Source organism: Motacilla alba, chromosome 18 (assembly GCF_015832195.1).
Source record: "Motacilla alba alba isolate MOTALB_02 chromosome 18, Motacilla_alba_V1.0_pri, whole genome shotgun sequence".
Taxonomy (NCBI): Eukaryota; Metazoa; Chordata; class Aves; order Passeriformes; family Motacillidae; genus Motacilla; species Motacilla alba.
In genome coordinates, this window is record NC_052033.1 from 8763538 (window position 1) to 8781854 (window position 18317).

At 38.2% G+C, this 18317-nt stretch overlaps 1 protein-coding gene across 4 annotated transcripts in view; it reads left to right on the plus strand.

Annotated features, from left to right (window-relative positions):
• Window positions 1-18317, plus strand: part of HELZ (helicase with zinc finger) — an 85823-nt gene that overhangs the window by 12178 nt on the left and 55328 nt on the right. For 2 of the 4 annotated variants that reach the window (XM_038156953.1, XM_038156954.1), the window contains exons 2-8: window positions 4971-5198; window positions 6948-6984; window positions 10349-10473; window positions 12580-12636; window positions 13463-13511; window positions 13925-14000; window positions 17285-17483. In XM_038156953.1, the coding sequence (XP_038012881.1) occupies window positions 4989-5198; window positions 6948-6984; window positions 10349-10473; window positions 12580-12636; window positions 13463-13511; window positions 13925-14000; window positions 17285-17483 (753 nt within the window). In that variant the 5' untranslated portion in view covers window positions 4971-4988. The remainder of the gene's footprint in view (window positions 1-4970; window positions 5199-6947; window positions 6985-10348; window positions 10474-12579; window positions 12637-13462; window positions 13512-13924; window positions 14001-17284; window positions 17484-18317) is intronic. The other 2 variants (XM_038156956.1, XM_038156955.1) reach the window with 2 other exon arrangements.

The following is an 18317-nucleotide window of genomic DNA, read 5'->3' on the forward strand; positions in this document are numbered from 1 at the left end:
TGCTCTCTCTCAGAGCCTGTGCCAGCCTGACCACAATAGGCAATGGAAGGGCAAATCCATCTCCTGCTTTCCCTTCCCGCAGGACAGAGGGCTGCTAGCAGGAGGACACGGCTCAATGGCCTTGGCAAGGAATATTTTGTGCTTATTTCCCTCAGCAGAACTGTTGGAAGGGTTATGGATTGTAATGGGAGGCAGCTGGAGAGGCTCTTCCCTGCACGTTCCCCATGGCAATGGGTCTCATTCGTTTGCTTCACTCTGCCATTCCCAGGATGGGGCTCTTGAAGTAAATTCGATTGACAGGAAATCCCTACCAGTCTCACTGTAGGACTGCAAGTTGAACATCATTGCTTTAGCATAAATCTTTACAAGAGATGTTAATGTTTAGTTAAAATATGCAAATATTTACTGACTTGTCTACTGTTTGTCAGCTTGGCATGCGAGACCTTGGATCTGATCCTTCTGTCTTGGCAGACATTGGGAATTTTGCCAGTAACATTAATAGGAACAGCATTGTGCCCTCTAATCTGTTTGTTTATGAAGTACAGCGAGAGTTATCTGGCTAGATGCTTTACAGTGAATTGAAAAAGCATCTGTTTGAAATTTTTTTAGGAACTGTCACATGCTTTAACTTATTATCTTAGTGTATGGACCCTTTGATTCCATGAAACACATCAGTAAGATGTGGAGCATGGAAGTGCACAGTCATGAGTTAAACTGCCATGAAACACTGGATTTTAGTTCATGATGTTCTCTCCTCCTACATTGATTTTAATTTGAAGTTGGACTCATCAGACTGTGGAGTAGTTCTTCAGAGCCTCCTGTGCACCAAGCAGGCGTAGTGTTTACTTGGAAATAAATGACTGTGGATCACGTTGTTTATCACTCTTCCTCCTCAAGCTGTCCCTTCTGCCTTTCCCAGCCCCCTCTGCAGCTCTGGAGGGGAAGCATACAGCTTATTTGGAGATTGGATTTTAGTTCCTCATTTCATGTTTGTTTACAAACCCCCTTTGGCAAGAAGGTGGAATACTCATTAGGAATATTGATCCTGAAAATCATTAGTTTGTAGGGGAAAAAAAAAGAATTGCCATGGTTGGTTGTAAAGGCCACCAAGGTTTAAATTACACCAGTTGGAACTAACCAGGTCTTTGAAATGATATTTTGTGGAAGGTATAGCTGAGTACAACTTGGCTTTCAATGAAATGCAAGTTCAGTAAGTTCTCTTCTACTTAAGGGCAGGAGGTTTTTTTGAGGTACAAAGTATGATGCCAGATTATATATTTATATATATAATTTCTTAGGTATGTCCACCTATTTTAATAGCTTTAAATAGTGAGAATATGCCTCTTTACTGGTTCTTCAATATTTTGAAGATGTATTAAACTTCACTAGAGGATAAATTACTTCTCAGAATTGAATTTAGAAGTCTTTTGGCATGTGGTTTTCCAGGTCTCTTTGAGAAAATGAATAATCCTGGTGTTTGTTCTGTTTCATATTAGTATTTTAATTTCAGTTTTGTAGACAGAAGTGAAGCTCATAAGTAATTTGCTCAGTTTTGCAAAGAGAGTTGGGAATATAGCACAGACCTTGTGACACTTCAGCTTTCAGTTCTAATCTGTAATAAATTCTGCTCTTAGAAATTCTAATTTTATGCCTGAGATCTTGAAAATAAAGATCTGTAGAACTGAAAATAAATTTCTTTTAACAAGTGCCTTCACTCCTTGGCTGTTAATGGTTCTGTGAATACTTTAAGGTTGGAAAAGACCTCGAACGTTGAGTCCAGCCTTTGACCAAATAACCCTGTGCCAACTAAACTGTATTGTGAAGTGCACTTGTATTTTGAGCACTTCCAGCGATGGTGACTCCATCACTTCCCTGGGCAGCCCATTCCAATGCTTAACCACTCTTCCAATGAAGAATTTTTTCTTCATATCCAACCTAAACCTCTCTTGGTGCAGCTTGAGGCCATTTTCACTTGTTTGGTCACTCGTTCCCAGGGAGCAGAGCCCGACCCCCACCTGGCCACAACCTCCTTTCAGACAATTGTAGGGATTGAGAAGGTCCCCCCTGAGCCTCCTTTTGTCCAGGCTGAGCCCTAACAGCTCCCTCAGCTGCTCCTGATCCCCCCGCTGGTGCTCCAGCCCCTTCACCAGCTCTGTTCCCTCTTTGGGCTTAATGCCCTTCTTGAAGGGAGGAGCCCAGAACTGGACACTGGACTTGAGGTGAGGCATCAGCAGTGCCCAGCAGAGGGGAGCAATCCTGGTCCTGCTGGGGCTTAGGAATCGCTCTGAATGATTTTATATGGAGATAAGTCAGGTACTTCAACAGAGCAGATTTTAAGAAATGGTGGTTGTAATTCACATTCACAACTCTCAGTTGCTGATTTAGGGTACCAAAACTAGAAAAAAAGGTTTTTGAAGTCAGCAGGAAAAGTCAGGTGTCTCCAAGGAACAGTGTAGAACACTTGGACTGGAGTCTGAAGTAGATGGCACAAATGCCTAATAAATGTGTGTTTGAATCTGCATGTATGGCTACAGATGGGATTGAAATGAAATCTGAGAGCCTGAGTGCATCATTTTCCATATGTTGTCCACATACTGGTTTTGTTTGTTATAATTTGATTTTTTTCCAAACAACTTACACTGCTGTGGCTCCTTATCTATCATTGTGTCCCATGCACTGTGATTTTGGTGGATTTTTTAAACTCTTGAAATATCATTGGTGTGACTCAGTTTAGCTAGTTATCTAGCAGCTTGGTTCTTACTGCTCTTGCTTCCACTTAATTCACAGGATTTAGCTCAATTTAGCTTCAGATTTGTCCTCTGAAGTGCTCTGGAGTCTTTAAATTGACCAGAGAAATTGTGTGGGCACTGCTCGGTGTGTAAAATGCAGCTTCTCAAATAGCTGAGCTCTGTATTTCTCCAACCAGTCAGCATAAGGCAATTGATAAGGAACATCTTGGTCTTTTACGTGGTGCCATGTTGGAGGAGAAGGGTTTCAAATCTGTCAGCTGTGCTGGCCAGGTCACTTAGGATGGGATCTGTGTTTAATCAGCTCTTTGGGAATAAACATACAGAAGCTCTGCTCAGCCTTTTGGTCAAAGGAATTTTGGTTATATGTCAGCCAGGAAGTGAGGAAATCAAAAGTACAGCAGAGTTCATGGAGTCCTCTATTTTCAGTCCCTTAGGAGGAAAACAGAATGTACATGAGAAAAACATCAATTAACTGTTGTGTCACTGTGGAAGCAGATCCTAGATTTGTTAAATACACAGTGGCCTAAAATGGTAGTGAAGTGGAAACCAGTGCAATTTTTAGTTGTATCTAGAAAAGATCCTTGCATACACAGCTTAAGAATTCCTAACGTTTATGTAATTAAAAATCCATGCTAAGAGATCCAGCAGGATCTTTAATAGAATTACCTCATGAATGAATTTACTCATATGTATGGAAATGCAAAACCTACTTGCCTCTTCCTATTGTTTGAAAGTGTGGACTTATTTTTAGCAGAAAAATAAATACCTGGATGAATGAGGTAATATTTTGTAAGGCTGTTATTAAGGAAGGAGGCTCGCGTCACAGATTTGTACCAGGATAACTGAAAAATATTCATGCTTGCATTCCTTCATTTTAGAGAAGATTTTTTTATTTGTTGTAAATGAGAAATTTTTATTTGTTGTAAATGAGAAATTAGTGTTTTAAAAGGGAAGCTGGTTTGAGTCTTGAAAAATCAATATTCATTTATGTAATTATTTTGATACTGAATGGAAATTTAAGAATAGAAGGGAACACATAGAACACTATATTGTACAATATATGAAAAGACTTGTTTACATTTCTTCTGAATGTTGGCTTAGGCATGTGTTAATGGGAAAAGTGGGATAATGGATTATTTTTCATAAGAGGAGAATGCATTTATTTTGCTTTAAATTCTTGAAGTTACATTACCTTTGGAAATCAGAAAATACTAAGTATAAATAAAGCTTTTAACAGTGAATTTTTAAAGTAAACTAAAAGTTATTTGAGACAATTGTAATAGTTGGTCTCTAATCAGAAATATTGACAGTATGCTGCTTGCTAAAAGCAAAAATGAGAACTCTTAAGATTTTTCCTCTTTCGGTTATCAGAACCCATTTTTGTGGAGTCAGCTTTAATGTGCAGTGTCTCTAGGGATGCGTGTCATGTATTTAAATATGTCAAAGAAGAGAGAATGTGGTCAGGGATTACAGAAATGCTTTGCTCTTCTGCTGGTGGTTCAGATGTGGATAACCATTTGTCTTAGTTTATTGGCAGATAATGTCTGTCTGTGGACAGAATTTTTTTTTATAACTGTCTCAATCCCCCCAAATATTTACTTTAAAATTATTTAAGAAGTTCTGCACAAAGGTGTTGGTGTGGCAGGGGTATCTAGCCTTTCTCAGCCATAAATGTAGCTAAACCAGCAGAAGGAAGAGACAAGTGGTTGGTTTGCTGTTGACCCCCTGGTCTTTCCTGTCCTTCCCTGTCCATCCTTGTTGTGCTTCACTCAGAGGAAACCTCTCCTCCTCCTGAGTGTAGGTGAGAAGTGCTTGGAAGAGAAGGTGTTGTGGAGTACATGGCTGCAGGCTCAGAGACAGCACTTAGGGGATGAGTTGTGTTCCTTCCAAAGCGAAGGTCATAGTGCCACTGAAGACCCAAAAGCCTCTCTGTAAATCCATGCTGACTTTAAAATTTGAAACCCCTACTTACATTCTTAAAATCAGTCATGGGCTTTAAGTACCTTCTTGAATTAGAGTCAAAGTCGAGAGCTGGGAGCGATGGAGAAAAGCCTGGGAAGAAATCAGTTAGTGAGAAGCTTGGTGTAGGAAATGTGACTGGCACAGCACGAGGGGGATGTGATACAGCACCTTGAGATGGGAATGGAAGTTGGTTGGCAAGTTGTCAGTGCCATTCCACAGCTAACCAACATTTTATCGTCCCCTCTGCCCCCGCTCTAGGATTTCTGTCCCTGAGTCATGGCAGACAGAAGACCAGAGAAGGCATGTGAACAAGCATGTGAATCCCTTAAGCAGCAGGATTATGAAGTGGCAGTGAAGCATTGCACAGAGGCTCTCCTTTCCCTCAGCCAGTACCCCCCAGCTCACCTCCCGGAGCCCTGCCAGGCAGAACTCGACCGCATCAAAATCGAGACTCTTCTGTATAGAATTGCTTCCTTTTTACAACTTGTGAGTGTGACTCTTTATAGTATCTAGTGAACTGGAAAGAAAAGTCAAATATCTTGTATTGTCAAGATTTAAATACCACTCAGAATTTTTGGCATGTTGCTCTGCCCACAGAATCCCTCTTGCTGTAGCATCTGTGAGGCTTCTGTCTTGTAGCTCTCCCTGATCCATTTATTTTTCAGGATTTGCACCTCTTGGTTTGGGTCTCAATCACAGTTTTCTAAACAAATAAGGAAAAATACTTTAAACATAAAAAAAAAAAAAATTCCAGGAAGGCAAAATAGCTGGGTTAAGGTGCATATGCTGAATTACATACCAGATTACCTTGTCTTTCAAGAGCATCAAATTAAAGTTTCCACAAATAAAAACACTCAAAAAACAAAGTTAAGAAATGCCAGAATCTAGGTAGTTGGTTCATACCTGCTTTAGCTACATTTTCATAGGCCTAAAATTATTCTTTTTATGCTTAATCCCAGCTTTCCAATGCTAGGCTAGAGCATATCTGGTGAAAGATGGAAGTTTTAGACTCTGGCAAGTGTTTAGTGGAAAGGTGAAAACGGTTCTTGTAAAGATTTGTAAATGCAAAGCAAGAGGCGTAGCCCTGAATTACAGGTGACCCCATTGCCAAAGTTGTGTCCTTCCTTTAAAGCATCAGAGCCACAGTTTCTTAAAGGAAAGGACATTTCAGTCCTTAAGAATAAACTTACAACGTGCTTTCCCTTACCTTTCTGAAGTGCTATTACAGATTTACAGCGGCCTTGTCCACTCCAAATCTTCATGTTTTGAGTAGGAGCAGTTTTATCCCAGGTGGAAGAAGTTTGGCCAAGTCACAAAATCTTCCTGGGCAGCTTTAAGACAAATCTTGCCCATCTGATTAAGGGAGTGTTTTTAAGCATTCTTTAAATAAATAGCTGGATTGGATTATTCAGTGTGCAAAACAAGAATTGGGAAACCTCTGAAATGAAGAAGTGACCTATCTTATGGCTCCTCAGGGGAAGAGATTCACTAATAAGTGAGGCTGGATTTTCTCACAGAAGTTATGTTACCACAGACTTGACCTCTCAAAATTATTTCTGTGTGCCAATATGCAGATTGGTGCTTGGATTATTTAATGCATTTCTGACATCACTCTTTGAAAATCCTCTGAGGCACCTATCTGGATGTTCATCATAGTAGTATTGCAGTGATTGTGCGGGGACTTTGGAAAAACACTTGAAATCAAAACCTTCTTATTAAAGACTTGAATTATATAGATACGTAAAATCTTAGAAGAGGAAAGCAATCCAAATATTCCTTCTTTTTTACTAAACAAAGTAATCTTTAAAATCACTACTGAAAAGACAGAATAAAGCAATGTACATGTCTTAAAATTTGAACATTACTATATTAGTGCAAGATTAAAAACCAAACAGTGTCTAGAAAGTTATATTTTTTCCTAGGTGTTGTGAGCCACCCACAAACATATAACACACGCACACCTTTGCCCATTCAGGCTCCACTTTTTAAATGTCCACGTGCAGAGAATTTGAGAAAAAGTCAGCATTTTAACAGAGAATTTGAGGAAAAAGTCTTAATTCTAAGAATTAATTATATTATAATTGACATATGACTTATGTTCTTTACATGTTCCACCCAGGAAAAGACAAGGTAATGGTTTCTAAAAAGTTTTTAAAAACTTGTAATTCAAGCATGTAGTTGTTTATGCTAACTGGAATAATGCTATTTTTAAACTTTTCATGTTTTACCTTTCAGAAAAAGTATGGGCAAGCAGATGAAGACTGTAGGCATGGTATGCTTATTTCTTTTTTTATTACATAGTGTTATGAATTGCAGTCAGTTGTCTGAATTTTTAAAACTGATGCCCAGATTTGTTAGTTTGCTAACAGTGGTTTTTTTCCTATTTAAAGTTATGTATCTGCTTTATAATACTTTTTCTTCTTTTTCCCCCCTTTCTTTTTCCCCCTAAAGAGAGATCTGACTGTTTTTCAGCTCTTACTCAAGTACCAGGACTCAAATACATGTCTTTGGCTCAGTGGTGCTATTTGGCTAATAGTTATTTTAGTGCACAAATGGAGGAAGAGTTGATAATGTCGGGATTCTCACAAAGACAAAGACACAAAGACTGCTGATTGTTCTGCCTTTCTTCCCAGGGACATGGTGGATATTTTGGTTTGCATTTGGGACTTAGTTCAGAGAAAATCAAGATGATGCACATTTCTTAAAGCTTCCAAATGTGCCTATGTCACGTTGAAGTCGAGCCTTTCATGTGTCACTGCCTTGTTCAATTTGGATATTTTTGAAGGAATTTCAAAAATTCCTAATCCTCTGTTGTTCATTTCTAATGCAAATTATTCAAAATTCACTGAGAACTCACTGAGTTTGCAGAATGTTGGAACAGTTTATCAGTTAGATTTGGAAAGTAAAGGTGGGTAGATCCCACCTTCTGGTTTTAATTCTTTAACTACTCCTGAATGTTAAAGGAAATTTTTTCAGATGACAGTTTTGTTGCACAGACTGTGATCTACTCTTCTGACATTCCTATGCTAGCAATGATAATCTTTAAATTGTTCCTTTCTGGGTTAGTGGATTTTATATTGTTTTGGGGTTTTTTTAATGTGCTTGTCTTCACTGATAGTCAAATCATAGTTTGGGGAATTTGTGGGGCTCTGCAGACTGCTTGTGAAGGTCCATAAAAACTGACTAAGAAAAATAAACTTGCTTTCTGTAGGCGTAAAATTAAAGCTTAACACCTTAAAAAAAGTCTGATTGTCACTTAATCAGTAGAATTCTTGAAATAGTCTGAAATCTAAAAAAAATTCTTTTACCTTATTGATGTGTGCTATAAGGGTGTGATATTCTAACTTCAGAGTTGTGTTTCATGATGGCAAATAAAAGCGAGAGACATATGGAAAGCTGAATGATGGTTAAAGGAGGTAGGAGGGAGAATGCTGTTTTTAATGAACAGCGTTCTCATCGATGAGCTCTGATGGGTTTGTCATGGGGGCAGGGGTGACTTTCATCTGTGGAACTTTCTCTTGGTGTGTGTGTCAGTTGTCAGTATCTCAAAGGAACTGTCATGGTAACTGCTTGTCATCTCTCACTGGACAGGGATAGAAGTGGGTGGAATAGGACCATTGATGTCTATCTTCTTTTTTAAAATTAAGTAGAAAAAACAGCCTTTAAATGTATATTAGTTAACAAAGAAATAGCATCCAGATTTATGTTAATTTACTTCATTCACGTCAGCATATTCTGCACATATTATTTCCCAGATCTAAAACTGAGGACAGTTTTGAACTTACTAATGCCATATTTATGTATGTATATAAAAGTATTGTGTATGTGTTTATATATATATATATGTACACATATACCATATTTTTATGAATGATTTCGTTGTGGTTCTCCATGATGTGTGGTTATCAATTGTAGCCCAGCACCTGACATTTAGAGTATCTGCATTTATGATCCCAGAAGGTCTTCGTTTTGGTTTTATGTTTGAAATATTGTTGGGAAGAAACTACCTTAGCATGGACTACTTGATACTCACACTCCTTGATACTCACAGGCTTTTTGTAATGGGCAGAGCTTTATTCAAGCTGCTGTTCTGCCTTTTTACAAGACTTGACATGTTGCACAGCTATGGTGGTTTTATTTGAACCTGAATGATCTGTGTTTTCTGGAATAGCTGGAGAAATACGTGTTCTTTATAGCTCTTCACATGTTCTTCTGTATGCTGCTTGCAGTGTTACAGGGAATAATGATAATTTAAAATCTGTTAAATTACTCCACAAATCTTTCCTAAGAGAGAGTGCTTAAAGTGTTGCAACTTTTTATGTGCAACTTTTATGTGTATGTTTTAGCTTGGTGATATTATGCAGATAATGACATGAAATTAATAATTGGAGATTTATATCTTATATCTATGGAATATATTAATTGGAGATTTAATCTTTGAGATTAAAATAGCAAACTGTCGGACATGTTAAAGCTATTTTTGGTGCTTCTGCTACTGATTTGGGAAGTAAGTTCTATTTTTGGCATTGTGGTCTGTACCATCAGAGTGGTGAATTCAGACTAATCTTTGAGGCACTTTATAAAAATGGATTTAGTTACCATTGCAGTTTGAAGAGATGCCTAGTTGGTTTTATTTAAATGTTTTGTGGGACTATTTATTGAGTCTCTCATGCAATTTCTGTTAATGACATGAATGTCTGTTGAGTGAGGAGTTTTGATTTATTATTCTAAAATGTAGTCCTGAAGTTGTGGTGAATGTGAAATTCCTGTTAGCACTAAGAGGGGCTGTTTGCATCTGCATGAGTAGCAGTAGAAACACAGATGTTGATGTTGTTTGCAATAACAGTTATTCTATAATTCCTTAATTTTAAACAACTGCCCAGCCTTCTTTTCAATTCACACACTCAGCTTGCTAAGCTTTTTAGTCACTCTGGCATTACGTTTTCTGGACAGGTAACACGTGTGATTAAGTGCTGTTGCAGCTTGTCTGAAGCACGTCTGTATGGTGAAATAAATCCTGTCCCTGCTGGAAGTGTTCAGAAAGTGTCTGCTTGGCACTGCTCGCTGCTGATCCCGTGCTAGGAAGCATTCAGAAAGTTTTCTGTTACAGGGAGCCTGTAAATTTCTGGGCTCAGACAATCGTTCCTATATGCCACACTTTGCAGCATAAGTGAATAAAAGGCCTTTTAGAGGAGCAGGAATTGCCCATGAGGAGGTTGGCTATTTTTGGAAACGACAGGGCATGTGTTTTGTGAGCATGAATGGATCTTCCTGAGCATGTTTGTGTTACTGAGAGGTTGTTGGTTGCTATTTCTTTTTTACCCTTTCTGTGAGAGGAGGTCCTTTGTGTCTGTGTCAGATATTTGCATTTACCCTTCCCATATTTAATTTAATGTCTATTTTAGCATGTAAACATGACAACCTTTTTTGAGCTCATGTGCAGCATTTATGAGCTGGTGGGAGACAAGCCTCAAGTTAATATTAGACAACAGCACATGATATTTAATTTACGTCCAACAACCATGGATTTAACCTGAGCTTCAGACTTTGTTTTCTTGTTAAGGGTGAAGGCAAACTGTGTGTATGACTTAAATGGATGGTGTGCTGAGGGTAATAGTGGCTGGTTTGTGTTGCAGTGCTGGGAGAGGGGCTGGCCAAGGGCGATGGATCTCTCCGGGCAGTGCTCTGCTGCATGCATCTCAAAGGGAAGCTGCAAATTGTGTCTAATGTTCTTTCCAAATCACTGATGGGGGAATCACTGGTAAGTGGGTTTGCTGCAATCTACATCGTTTAAAGAAACAATTTTGTATTTCCTTCTTCTAAAAAATCTGTTTAATAACAAACTTCTGAACATATGTTTCACTGGCAGCTTGCAACAAAAATGGTTTGTGTGGAAATGATAAATATATGGGCACACATATATCATCAGGATGCCAGGTTGTTGCATAACCAGTGTTTCAGAGTTGTGATTTTAAAAAGTTGTTTCATTGCTGGCCCTGAATCCTCAGGGAGTGCAAAATAAATTTGCGTATTTGTGCGATTTACAAGAATAATATAAATCTCAAACTTTTCCTTGCTTAGTCTAAATTGTACCTGACCCCATTTTGTATGGACTTCAGGAATTCTGTCCAGCAAAGCAGAAAAAATATTGATTTGACTTTTAAATAACTGGCCCATGATAACTTGTAAAACAGCTTAAAAAGCTTTTCAGGAAAAGGAAAAAAGGTTTGCATTTCAAGATGAAGGTTTGAGTTCAAAGCTTCTATTTTACCCTTGAACTGCTAAAACTTGTAAAGATGCTTTTAACCCCAGACATGTAGGTAACTTCAGACTTTTATGTGACTACTTATATGGGGAAATTAGGGACATATGTAAGCCTCTAAAGAAGTGTCCTTTTAATTTCTGTAATCTGGATTAAATAGGCAGTTCATCAGCATGAACTGCTGGAATTAATACACCCAGAAATGTGGTCATATCTTGGTCAGACTGAGGGGAACGTGTGACATCAGAAACTTACAGGAGAACCTCTTACCTTGAGATTGGATCCTGCTTAACTGAATCAGTAGGTTGTTTTTGAGAGTTCTGTTTGTCTGTCTGGTCTGTATCCTGAATTCCCTTCCCCCCAGCCATTGGCTATTTTTACATAAAGAAAGGGGTTTTTTTCTTTGTTTAGCTGTTTTCTCATGAAAAAACGTTTCACTGAAAAATTCCTGGTGAGGTTGAAGGAAACTTGCCTTCAGGAAAGATTAGTAAAATAGTCTTATTACAGGGAATGTGGAGTGCCCTTGTTTTGAGCTGTTGTTGTGCAAATAAAGGTACCTTTGTATAGAATTCCAGAGTGTCATCCCAAAGCAGGGTTTGAGAGGTTTTTACAAGCTTTAGGTTGTTAGACACAGTTATTTTCAGTAGGAATATTAAAATCAGCAGCTGATTTACTGACTGTGCCATTGTCTGAAAGAAGAAGTGTAACAAAGTTTTGGAATGAATTTATTGAAGAGTTGGAATCCATCCAGTTTCCTCCCCAGTGGCTCAAGAGAATGATTCTTGGTAATGTTTTTTTTCTCTATTACATTTAAGCTCAACAAGTTCAATTTTCAGCCTTCTGCTGAAAAAGTGAAAAATCATTTTGGAAAAAGCCTAAGTGTGAGGATTGTTTAGTGTGTAAGTTTTTAGCAAAGAGTAATTTCTCCTGCTCAGTGGCACAGTCCAAATGTGGAGAAGTCTAACAAATATAGTAGCACTTAATTAAATTTCTGCAAGAGATTATTGAAATAAACCCCACAGGTCCAGGTTCCTTTAATCAAAGTTTTGACTTACAAGAGTGTCAGATTGTTACAAATACCTATGTATTTCACATAAATTCAGTTTTGAAAGATTTTTACTTCAGTTGTACTTGACTATGCAGTTAGTCACATGGCTAATCTTTGCTTTTGAGGGAAAACTCCAGAAATTACACAGTCTACATCAGAGCAGGAAGAGTTATGGAGCTGCAGAAATTAGTGATCTGTAAAGTAGATCCTTAAAAAGAAAGGAATCCATCACTGCAACAGCAGTGAAAGGTTATTGTATTAATTCTTCAGAGCTGAAGTGTTGCAATAACCATGCTTTATTTTTTTCCCTCAAGTTCTTCTTAATATGGTGCTTTCCTGAATTGTCCTGTATTGATACTTGCTGTTAGTCTAGTGCTGGTTTGGCTAGTGAAGAATTCCCTTTTTCACCACAATGTTTACTCAGTTTTATTTAGTGTCATTTAAAATTGGTGCTGTAAGTCGAATTCATTTTTGTTTCTCCTGGTGTTGGTTGCTGTGGTTTAATGCACATAATGAAGGTGTATGTGTTCAATAATTAATATTCTTTCTGCCCCCAGAACGGGATGGTAACTAAAGATCTCACACGACTGAAAACACTTCTTGCTGAAACAGAGGTAATTATGAGGGTATTATTGCAAAAATAATGAGCAGTACCTGAAGCAGCTGAAGGGCTGCTTTCCATGTGTCCCAGGAGATCCAGGCTCACTGGGAACAGGCTGGTTCAAAAAGTATTGTTTCTGCTGTGTTGGTCTGTACCCACCAGCCTCTTCAGGAACTTTTCATCACAGTCTTGCAGGATGGATGAGAAAATAAAAATGATGCTAATAGGTTGTTGATTCCTGAAGTAGCAAGTAGAAAGAATTCCAAGCATTTAGATCTGCAGTATTTATTTATTTATCTATCACATTTTTCTCTGTTGGAAATTAGTCTGAAGTAATAAACATGACTTCAAAAAATTTTAAAGATTATAAAAACCTTCTCAACCAATTTTTTTTTTTTTTTTTTTTTTAACTGGAGGTCAAACTCATGTTTGCTGTTTATATTGTCCCCTCTCTTTTTTTTTCTTATGCTTAGTTATTTATTTGAGCTTTATTTTTGATGTAGATTAGATTGAAAGCTGAAAGACTTATCAATGTAGTTTAGTTTTTGGTGTTTCAGAAGTTCACTGCAGTCCATGTTAAGTTGATTGCAGGATGGAATTTGGTCTTGTAAAAACCTCTAAAAGTTTTTTCTTACCAGTTGACTCGGTGTTCTTGTCAGAATTCCTGTTATTATCAGAATCCCAGTTATCATATCAGCAGGGTTTGTGACTGGAAGTCATTTCAACTTACGATTGATGTTTTTGTAGTAATTGTTCTAAACCCCATTTTGACAGCAGTTCTTGTTGATGAAATTGTTTTGTGTTCCTTTGTAACTGTGGGCTTTTTTATATAATTGTAGGCAGCTGGTAAAGTACCGTCAGGATATCATGTAGAAGATTTAGAAGAAGGTATGTAACTCAATTTTAAAGCTGCATAATTTCCTAGTGAGAAGACTTGGATCCTGCTGAATGCTCAGCACTGCAGTGCAGGCAAAAAGCAAAAAAGGGGCTTGACTGTTGTGATGAGCCCCAGTGAGGTAGAATTATCTCAGTGTTGACTGAATTTGGAGGCAGAAGTTTCTGTTTATTGACCAGGGGGCTGTATCGGAGCCTGCTGAGTTCTGCAGATGGTTTGAAATCTGCCTTCACCGCCTTTGCTCTAAATGAGCTTGTCATGCATTGTAAATCAGTTCGGAGGGGGGTTAATTTTGCCCGTGTTCAGATACACCTTGGGCTGATGCTCAGAGATGTGGATCCCTGAGCAGTTGCTGTCTGACTGGAAAACTGAGAATTGAGAACTAACTGCATTTGTGTCCTGGCAGGGTCACGGGATGGTTGGCACTTCCGCCCCCCTCCCAGGGGCGTCACCAGCAGTGAGGAATACACTCTCTGTAAAAGGTAAGAGCAATGAGGAATGCACCCTCTGTAAAAGCTAAGAACAGTGAGGAATACACTCTCTGTAAAAGGTAAGAGCAATGAGGAATGCACCCTCTGTAAAAGCTAAGAACAGTGAGGAATACACTCTCTGTAAAAGGTAAGAGCAATGAGGAATGCACCCTCTGTAAAAGCTAAGAACAGTGAGGAATACACTCTCTGTAAAAGGTAAGAGCAATGAGGAATGCACCCTCTGTAAAAGCTAAGAACAGTGAGGAATACACTCTCTGTAAAAGTAACAGCAGTGAGGAGTACACACTCTGTAAAAGGTAAGAGCAATGAGGAATGCACCCTCTGTAAAAGGTAAGAACAGTGAGGAATGCACACTCTGTGAAAGGTAAGAGCAGTGAGGAGTACACACTCTGTAAAAGGAAGGAGCAGTGAAAAATACAGACTCTGTAATAAGAGTAATGAGGAATGCACACTTGGTAAAAGGTAAGAGCAGTGAGGAATACACACTCTGTAAAAGGTAACAGCAGTGAGGAATGCACACTCGGTAAAAGGTAGGAGCAGTGAGGAATGCACACTCTGTAAAAGGTAAGAGCAGTGAGGAGTACATCCTCTGTAAAAGTTAAGCTCTTTGCTTCATGTTAACTCCCTCCAAGGGAGCAGAATTGTTCCTCTTTCATTTACCTGCTGACAGAATAATGAAGAGGCCAGGAAAGTGGAGGTGCTTGTTAGAACAGGAGTTGGCCTGTTCACAGGTTTTTGGAAGGGTCAGTTTATCCAGCAGCACTTCAGTTTATGGAATGGAATCACTTAACTCAGTTTTCATAATACAGTGGTTTGAGGGGCATTTTTCTAGTGGCAGGTCAGCATTTGTCTTTCTCCCCTACCTTTTCTGATTTGGGTGATTTCAGAGGTGTGAAAAGTTCCCCAGGCAGCAGTGTAAGCAGACTGAAGCACAGTCAAGTTTCAGTGCTGCCTTCTGATAAATGAACGTTGTTGGTAGATGGGCTTTGTCTTCAGAATTTCTGTCAGATCTCATTATTTTCCCTTTTGCATAAAGTCAAACACACAGAGAAGATCCAATGGCTTGTATTGGTATTTCTCCTTGTCTTTTCCAATCATCTGGCCAATATTGCCTGTACTTTGTGTTGTTAATTGTCATTGCTCTAAATAAAACTGTATTAATATATATGGGGAGGAGCCATCATTATGCACTTGATTCTGCCATTTATGTAACTAATGCAAATTATTTTCAAAAACTCTGACCTGCTTTTTAAATGGCATGACTGAACTGCTGATTTTGAGCTACTTTTGGCATGATTTTCTAGAGATGCTAAATCTTGGCAACTCTTCTTGACTCTTAATCATATCTGGTGCTTATTCAGCAAATTAAAAAAAGCAGATATTTACAATTTTTTAGCTTGTGGTGATCTTTTGTTGAGTAACATCTATCCCATGTTTCCAACCATTGCTCTGAAACATTTTTCCACTTAAGCTGTGATGAACTTTAGGCTCAATGTTAACCCTTCCAGTAAGAAGGATGTGCCTTGCTCAGCAGTTCCCTGTGAACAGCATCATTCTGACCAGGGACTGAAGATTTTAGTTCCTTAGGAGAAGGCAGTTGCAGGTACTGAATATGAATTTTTGAAGGTCTGGTTTATTTTTTCCCCTGTGCCATAAAGCAGTAGGAGGGCAGAATATTTATTCTAGATAATGAAGCTATGGAATTGCAGGAGGTATTAAATAAGAAAGTAAAATTGAAGGGAAAAAAAGTGTTAAAAATATGAACAATAGGATCTTGGAAAACCTATATAATGATGACAAATTTTAAAGTAATATGCTTTCCTGTTAAATAATGAAAAGGAAGCTCACTTGATTTTAAATCTGCTATGTAGGTTATAAGAACAGGTCAGCAATTTTTTATGCTTGCACTCCATTTACTTTAGGAAGTGAAATTCATAATTGTACTTCAGCATTCTAATGCAGTGGTGAATTGGAAAATTGACAGAAAGAATACTGAAATTGACTGCCAAGAAAAAAACATTTTAATTTAAAATATATTAAGAATCATAGTTTGAGAAGGCCTTTAGTGACATGTTATTTATCATGTTTATTTTGTTTACAATTTGGGCATGCAAACTTTCAAGTACATTTCTTAAAGGAAAAGTGTATGCTAAATCAAATTATAGCCACTGATGCAAGTGTGACCTAGATGTGCAGGTACTTGTGCTGCAAGGTTTTCAATGTCACAGTTAGGTATGGCTTGCTTTTGTCTCACAGCTCAAAGTTCACAGTTTAATTCACATTATATAACACATGTACTGTGGAAGTAAAAAAATGTGATGTTTGCATTAACTTTTTATAGTCTCCTTTTGCAAAACAAACAGACAAAGCAGTCTCCTCGCCCAATTTTATTCTGTATAACCAGTGCTTTCCTGGTAGCTTCAGAACTTAAATCTTTCCCCCTATTTAATTTTCATTTTGTCATCTATTTTTTAAGTGCTTCAGTTTTGAAGAATGATGGAGCTGCAGCTACTGCCTTGTGGTTTATAATTTTAATACAAAGTTAAATTATAAAAATAACCCCCAAGTTATACAGGCATTTGCCCAGACCTGCAGTAAATTCTGAGAACTAGAATGCTTCAATTGTATACAGGCCTTTGGAATAGCATTAATTTGATGCATCAGCACATGCCACTAAGTGGAAATTGTATTTCTTTAAGAAATTCTTAGTGTCTGCAAGAATAGATCCTTTTAGACTAATAAACCCTTTCCAAAGAGGAGGATGAAACCTTTTCCTAGAGGTTTCTGTGTAGGTGTATTTGGTAGAAGGGACCATGTGATGTCACTGTTGCTCCAGGAAAAATTGCTGATTGAGTATTTATCAGCTAATAACATAATCACTGGTAGAAATTATGCTACATCTTTCCTTTGCCCTTGATTAACAGGGGGCTTTGTGCATATTAATATAGTGCCTAGTCATTTCAGGGATGCTCTGTGATCTCCTTGTGTTAATTGCTGTACAAACACTTGATTCTGTGGAAATTTCTTAAGACTTCCATCCCCCTGTATTTCTGAGAAATTTTATATATTTTCCTGGGCTTTGCAATGAGAGAAGCTGCTGCCTCTTTTAGAAAATGCTGTATAATTATATATATTTTCAAAGTAGTTCACATGGACTAAACTGCCTTTAGTTCTGTGAGAGAAACTTAAAGAATGTCCGAACCTCCTTTTGGCTTTACAAGTAAAATTTTTATTTTTAAATTCAAGGCATAATGTTTTTTTCCTATTTTATGTAGATTTTTAGAGCAAGGGATCTGCAGGTATGGTGCCCAGTGTACTTCAGCACATTCCCAGGAAGAGCTGACAGAATGGCAGAAACGATACGCTTCCCGCTTGATCCGCTTGAAACAGCAGAAGGAAAACAAGCAGTGCTCGGGCAGTTACATGGAAACCCTCATTGAGAAATGGATGAATTCCTTGTCTCCTGAGAAAGTGGTAAGGAAAACATCCTGCTTCTCTATGTGCTCACATTTAAAATTAACCTGAGCCTGGTTTTGGCCCTGACTGTCAGAGCTGGTCGAATCACTCCTCACCAAGAAATTGTCTGACCAATTTGCTGCCCTTTCTATCCTGCCCTGGGTCTTGCAAAGAGACTTAGGCTGATTTGTGGGTTAATCACAGCTTGTTCATTTTGCATATTCACTATTCCCAGCGTAGGATGGGTCAGCAAGTCTCATGGTATTGTTCCTGTTCCCTGACTAGATGGCAGAACTTCTTAAACTGGAGAATAAGTAGTAAAGGTTTCACAGCTTAGTGGGGAATACTTACTCCTACTCTTACTCTTAGTGGGGAATACTCTTACTTGCATGTGGCTCCTTTTCTCTGCCTGCAGCTGCAGGCCCTGCTATGAAGAAGAGCCAATCTCCCAAATGTTCCGAAGTGTTTGAGTACCAAGGAGTGTGGGATATGGATGGGATCAAAGTTAGCAGCTCTTTGGAATTAGAAAGAACATTTTTTGTGGCATTCGACCAGCTCTATTTAACACTGACCCTAAGGAGTTTTAGTCCATTTGTTGTTGATTAAAATCTGAGAAAAGTGGACTTTAGCAAAATGCATTGATGAGTAGAAAGTCTAATTATTTTTTCCTGTTGTCTCAATAGTCTCGTTTATGTCAGTGAGATCTGGGATCTCCTGGGCCTCACTGTATCACAGATCTTTTTTTCCAAATGAAATTCTGTTCTACCTTAGACATTTACAATTAAGTTGTTTATTGAAAATCAAGTCTTGTGGTTAATTGTCCCTAAATGGTTCTATTCTTCACTTACACAG